This window comes from Capra hircus, chromosome 5, assembly GCF_001704415.2.
Source record: "Capra hircus breed San Clemente chromosome 5, ASM170441v1, whole genome shotgun sequence".
Classification (NCBI taxonomy): domain Eukaryota; kingdom Metazoa; phylum Chordata; class Mammalia; order Artiodactyla; family Bovidae; genus Capra; species Capra hircus.
The window spans coordinates 57,212,664-57,220,207 of record NC_030812.1 but is presented as its reverse complement, the minus strand read 5'-3'; the positions used below and the strand labels follow the sequence as shown (position 1 = coordinate 57,220,207).

Here is a 7,544-nt window from a genome sequence, read left to right as displayed (position 1 = left end):
CTATAAGAATGATTAACTGCAAGAACGTAAGTATTATAAATTCTGCATTTCAGCTACATTTTGGGGGACTTGGGTAATATTTACCTCTAGTAAATTAATCTTTCCTGATTGTACAAAATTTATCAGTGGAAATTCTAATGTGGGTATCAATTAAACATCATTTTCAGAGCACTTTAATCTTGGACAGTATATAGTTATTGATAAGATTATTTTGAGCTACAAATAAGAGATCATCTAAAAATAACATAATTTGTATATGACAAATTAATACACTTGGAAACTGAAAACAAGTGGCTGAGTATGTGCTTGTCCCACAAAATTCAAGACTGCGGACAGAAATGGAGGTGGGAAACATTGGCTTGGTTATTAAAAAATAGGAGGAGAATGTGAAAAATCAAGAGTTTCATTTTGGATGTTTTATATTTGCAATGCATTTGGGTATATAACTGAAGATCAATCATTTTGGAGATTAGAAGTTCAAGAAAATACCCCAAAAGAGTACATATGTTAAGTAAAGCTTTAGGTAAAAACTTGCAATGAGTAGTAAGTAAATCAAAGAGATCTAATGTATGTATAGATAGTAATATTGTATTATAAATATGTAAGGTGATAAGTATCCACTACATGAGCAATCATGTCACAATTATAAATGCATCAAAGTAATACCTTATATACTTTAAGTTTATACAATGTTACATGTCAAGTTTATTAAATTTTAAAAATTCAGGAAAATGGTAAAGAAATGCTAAAAACTATCAACATAGAGTTCAGGGGAAAAAAAGAAGTGTCTAGATATTAGAAAGCCAAATGATGACAGGAAAACATGTGATATTAAAGTAAGTTATGAGAGAACTCTATGACTATTGTATGGTTAAAACTAGACATTTCCTATGAAGTTTCCTGAACTCTAATAGCCAAAAGAAGGTGTTTGATGAACTTTGGCATAAATTGTTTCATTAGATTTACATTTCACTAGAAAATGTGATTACACGTGTTCCCCATCCTGAACCCCTCCCCACATGTGTATACCTGTGGCAGATTCATGTTGATGTATGGCAAAACCAATACAATATTGTAAAGTAATTAACCTCCAATTAAAATAAATAAGTTTATACTTTTTAAAAATTTTTTAATGTGATTACAATGTATTGATGATTGAATGTATAGTCTGTCTCTAAAATAAAAATCATTGTGGACCAGGTCAATGAAATCATTATAATTTGTTTATTACTCATTATCAGCCAAGCACTTTTTATAAGTACTCTAAATATTAACTTATTTAATTTTTCAACATTACATATATATATATGTGTGTGAAGGATAATATTATTTCCACTTTGTAAATGGCATAACTGAGTCACAGTGAAATCAAGCCAATCTTGAAGAATATGCTTAAGAATTTAACCTGAATTTTTTGTAGTTAGTAACATTAATAATAATATTTTGGAATGTGTCTCAACCTTAACTAAACAGATTGAAAACTAAGACAAATTGTAATGATTTTTTACATCCCTATATATTTATAGCCAACACATATTGTTATTCTACACCATGGATTTGTCATCAAAATATTCCTTGTCCTCTGTACCACAGTAGAAAATTAGTGTTTTTAAACAGAAAATTATGAGATAGATTCAGGAGCATAGGTGAGTAAGAAAGAAGTTGTTTAAAGGCAACATAGACTTTTAAAATTGCAATCCTAGAGCTCAGCATCTTCAGTATTGGACATGGAATGCATTTAGTGAGACAAACTATTTGTGATCAACTGTGTCAATAAAAAAATTTTCAGGAAACACATGAAGGTAAACATGAAAGTCTGGTATTCAGTTTTAGGATTCAGTCTGTGAGCAAGAAAGAACTCTTACTCTCACAAAACATTAGCAGCTAAATCCAATATAATGGAAAATCAAATCCAAGATGTAGATAAAATATAAAGTGGAAACAAAACATAACATGTAATGAGAAAGAAGCACCAATAATATTTCACAGCATGATATAGATAAAGCAATTCCTATCTTTTAATCTCCCCTGAAATGATCAATAATACACAATTGTGGAACCTAGGATACCAGAGTACTGAAAATATTTCTGAACAAAATTTTTTAATGCCTGTGAGTTCATTTGCACAGTTTTGCCTCCATTAATAACCACTCTATGCACATCAAATATTTCTGAATCGTAAATGCAGATCGAATAAAAGTCAGGATTCAGTGATGAGAAACCACACAGTAACAACTTTTACCCTGCTGGGACTGACTGATGATCCACAACTGAAGATTGTGATTTTCATCTTTTTATTTCTCACCTACATTTTGAGTGTAACTGGGAACCTGACAATCATCTCCCTCACCTTCATAGACTCTCATCTGAAAACTGCCATGTACTTTTTCCTACAAAATTTCTCCTTCTTAGAAATCTCATTTACAACTGCTTGTATTCCCAGATATTTGTATAACATATCAACAGGTGATAAGACAATAGCATATAATAACTGTATCAGTCAAATATTTTTTGCTGATCTTTTTGGTGTAACTGAGTTTTTTCTCCTGGCTACCATGTCCTATGATCGATACGTGGCCATCTGCAAACCCCTGCATTACGTGACTATCATGAACAACGTGGTCTGTAGAAGACTCATCCTTTGCTGCTGGATGGCTGGCTTGTTGATCATAATCCCTCCACTTAGCCTGGGCCTGCATCTGGAATTCTGTGACTCCAATGATATTGACCATTTTTTCTGTGATGCAGTCCCCCTTCTAAAAATCTCATGCTCAGAAACGTGGCTTATAGAGCAAATGATCATAGTCTGTGCAGTGTTGACCTTTATCATGACCCTCATGTGTGTTGTTCTGTCGTATATATACATCATCAAGACCATTTTACAATTCCCTTCTGCCCAGCAAAGGAAAAAGGCATTTTCCACATGTTCTTCCCATTTGATTGTGGTCTCCATCACCTATGGAAGCTGTATTTTCATCTATGTTAAGCCTTCAGCAAAGGAATCAGCAGGTATTAATAAAGGTGTGGCAATGCTCACTACTTCAATTGCTCCTATGCTGAACCCCTTCATTTACACCTTGAGAAACAAGCAAGTTAAACAAGCCTTTGGTGATGCAATCAAAAGAATTGCATTATTCTCAAAGATCTAATGGAATTTGCTAATGTAAAGGAATCAATTTTTCATAAAAAGATCATTTGTTCCTAAGTATGTATCTTTAAGTTTTTGAGTCATTTCTTTCCTGGTATGGAAACTGTTTCAGGCAGCTCTCTTAAAAAGACAGTAAGAAGAATGACATTACACCCTAACAAGAGTTTACCAAAGGGCTAACAATGAAATGAAAGAAGGAAAACCTACAAGTTCATGGTACGTTTTGAACAGGGTAATTGTGTGATTGCTTTTTCCTTTTTTTAATTTCAAGGGTGTTTTTTGATGTCAGGCACCATTTCAAGTATTAGAAACAGAATAGAAAACCTAAAAATGTATTGCCTTTACATTTCTTTTTTTATATAAATTTATTTATTTTAATTGGAGGTTAATTACTTTACAATATTGTATTGGTTTTGCCATACATCAACATGAATCTGCCACAGGTATACAAGTGTTCCCCATCCTGAACAGCCCCCCGCCTCGCTCCCTGTACCATCCTTCTGCGTCGCCTCAGTGCACCAGCCCCAAGCATCCAATCATGCATCGAACCTGGACTGGCGATATACCTAAGAATATAAGTATATATTAAGATGCATAAGATATACTTAAGATATACTTATATATGACCAGAGCATTTGAAAAAACATAACCATCACAAGAAGCAACAATAAAAATATATTTTTAAGTTAAAAAAAGAAAATATTACAAATGATTGTATCTTAAGATAGAAACTGAATTATAAAAATAGTCTCTTACAATATTGAATACTCTAAAAATTCCAGACTTACAGATCAATTTAAACAGAAAATATGTGCAATTAAAGTGCTAACAATTTTTCTGTGTGAATTTTTGAGGAAAATGATTATTTATGTATTAGATTGGCCAAAAGTTCATTTAGGTTTTTCCAGAACGTCTTACAGAAAACTCTGAAAGAATGTTTGGGCCAATCCAATACATCAGTATTTGTTTCTACACATCAACTTTTAACAGTATGTATTGGCTGGTAAGAAAATGATTAGAAGAGGGACTTCCCTGTATTTTCATCTTTGTTAAATCATCAGTAAAGGAATCAGCAGCTACTAAAAAGTTATGACAGTGCTCACTGCCTCCTATGCTGAATCCCTTCATTTTGCTTACTTAAAAAGATTGCCAGTTACTTCTCCAGCAAAAAAAAAAAAAAAAAGTGTTTATTCAAGATCAGAAAGAACTGTGATTTGTAGTCTACAACTATGGTGAGCCATATAGAAGTCCTCACACAAGACTGGGGACTCTTTTAAAGAGGGGGAAAGAAGTTGGGAGGGCTGTAGTAAACAAAGAGTATATGGCTTAGCATTGGCTGAGTTGTGACAGTCTCTTACAGGCTGAACTCTTGCCATAGAAAAAGAGGAAGTCTTTCTTCTTCCTGTTGGGCTCTGGGGCTGTCCTAGGACATGAGACCCCATTCAGGCCTCTTGACCTTGTATTAGTTGAAATTGCATTGATTAACTTTCACAATTTACACCTTGAGAAACAAGCAGGTCAAATAAGACATCAACTACATTTCAAGGAACTTGATTGTGACATATCTCAAAAATAATTTTATATTGATATCAGGTTGATAGAATATTTTGATGTACTGGATTTAAGATTCCCAAGTGGTTCAGTGGTAATGAATCCACCTGCCAATGAGTGGATGCAGGAGACGCACATTCGATCCCTGGGTTAGGAAGATCCACTGGAGGAGGAAATGGCAACCCACTCCAGTATTCTTCCTTGGAAAATCCCATGGACACAGGAGCCTGGTGGGCTACAGTCTGTGGTCACAAAGAGTCAGACACAACTGAGTAAATCTGGATTTATTAACAATTTCATTTTTATTTTATAATATGGCCACTAGAAAATTCTGAATTGCACATATGTCTCATGCTATATTTATATTAAAAGTCTTCAGATTAACCAAACTGGTTAGTAGCAGATCCAGAATTCAAATTCTGTGTGTTTGACCAAAAATTTTGTTTTTAACTTAAAGAAGACTTACCAGAGAAACACTTTCAGTAAGATATTTTCAAGTAATTCCTCAAGCAAACCCCACATGTATAAGCAATACATAATAAGCAATACATAATAAAAATGCTCACAACAAGCTTAAACTACAAAATACAATAAATCTTTTTAATATAAGACTGACAATGAATAAATGAAATCAATCTATGAAATAAAAATTAAAAGAGCCATTGAATGAAAATATAAATGTTGGGCCTACTAGCATAAATAATACAGATAAATTAACATAAATAATGGAAATCTGAATATTTGAACCATGTGGCTTCTTAGAGCAACACTCGTGAGTATTTGAGGGGTTAATAAAAGCAGCAGGTTGAAATGAGTTCAGGGAACTTGAGAAGCTCTTTCTAACATAGGCAAAGCTTTTTGGCAACTCATTGTTTCAATTTTTCCACAGCATTTATTCCAGTTCATTCTGCTACAGAAGTTCTGATTCTCTGGTGACTTATTTTTCTCCACAGCAGTTTTGCGCCTTTGCCCAATCATCTCACATTTCCTTAATTGGCCTCGTCCATGCCTTCACCCTCAGTTTGACAATGTTATCATAAAGAGCCACCTCATTGGAAAAGACCTTGATATTGGGAAAGATTGAAGGCAGGAGGAGGAGGGAGCAACAGAGGATGAGATTGTCGGATGGCATCAACAATTCAATGGACATGAGTCTGAGCAAACTTTGGGAGATAATGAAGGACAGAGAAGCCTGGCATGATGCCATCCATAGGGTCACAAAGAATCAGACACGATTTACCAATTGAACAACAAAAGAAGTTATTAGAAACGTTCAGTTTCTAGAAATTTAGATTGCAATAATACCCCTCACCTATCTTGAGACAGGTGTCTTGGAGGAGGCCTGTATTGCATTGCAGAAATAACAGTCCCTTGCTGCTCAGGCTCACTAAAAGTTTAACAGAGGACCCAGACTGAAAAGTACTACCCCTACAGTCCTTGTTCAAAATGCCAGCTTTTTTCAGCCCTAATCAGAACTAGTCTCCTAAGTTCTTTGAAATGTCCAAAAGTGTTTTTTAAAAAACTCTAATTTCAAAGACATATATTTTGAGGTGCTTATTCTGTACCAAGCCATGTGCTACATACTTTATTTCATTAATTTTAAACTGATATAAATACAGAAAATTTCATAACGTTCACTGCTGTATGCATCACAGGGTCAAGCATCAATTTATAGCCAATATTGTCCCATCCACAAACTGGTCCATTCCTCTCAACCCCTAACTGATTATTTGAAATAGATGTACATATTAATTCATCTATAATATTTCAGTATGTGTCTCTAAAACCACAAATATTTTTCAAACATTCAGGTGTAATATAAAGAAAAAAATTCACTGTGTACGGTTTGATGACTTCTTGTAAGTATAGATACCCACGTAAATCTTTGTTGCTGTTGTTCAGTCACTCAGTCATGTTCTACTCTTGGCCACCCCATGGACTGCAGCACACCAAGCCTCTCTGTCCTTCACCATCTCCCAGAGCTTGCTCAAACTCATTGAGCTGGTGATGCCTTCCAACCATCTCATCCTCTGTTGTCCCCTTTTCCTGACTTCAATCTTTCCCAGCATCAGGATCTTTTCCAATGAGTGAGCTCTTCACATCAGGTGGTCAAAGTGTTAGAGCTTCAGCTTCAGCATCAGTCCTTCCAATGAGTATTCAGGATTGATTTCCTTTAGGATTGACTGGTTTGATCTAAACATTACACAGATGCAAATATAGCATACTTTCAGAAGCATAGAAATCTCTTTCATGCCTCTCCAGATAAATATACTCCCAAATGAATCTGCTATACTGCCTTACAATGCTGAACATTATTAGTTTTGTATGTTCATGATTGTTATATGAATAGAAGTGCACAGAATGAACTGGTTTGAGTCTGGTTTCATTGGCTCAACATTATGTCTGTACAGTCCAAGCTGCTATGCCAGCAATAATTTATTCTTTAAATTTATAAGTTGTAGTCAATAATGGAAACATAGCACAATTCATTAATCATTAATCATTTTCTCTTAATATAAATTCAGGCTTTTCACATATATGACATAAATAAAGCTGCTAAGAATTTTCTTATATTTCTTTTTGGCAGACATATGCACTCATTTCTTTAGCATACAGAACTAGAAATGGAATTGATAGGCTATATGGTAGCTGTGTGTTCAACTATCAAATAATTATTGAAAATGTTGTACCAATTTACTCTCCTATTAGCAATGGATAACGGTTGTCATTGCTCCACATTTTTGCCGATGTGTAACTTTGTCAAACCTACTTATTTTAGTCATAACTGGGCTTCCCTGGTGGCTCAGGGGGTAGAGCGTCTGCCTGCAATGTGGGAGACCCAGGT

The 7,544-nt window shown here is 34.5% G+C and overlaps 1 protein-coding gene across 1 annotated transcript; it reads left to right on the top strand.

Annotated features, from left to right (window-relative positions):
• LOC102174004 (olfactory receptor 6C2-like) lies at positions 2,214-3,149 on the top strand. The gene has a single exon (XM_005680442.2). It carries the CDS (start codon positions 2,214-2,216, stop codon positions 3,147-3,149), a length of 936 nt encoding a protein of 311 aa, XP_005680499.1.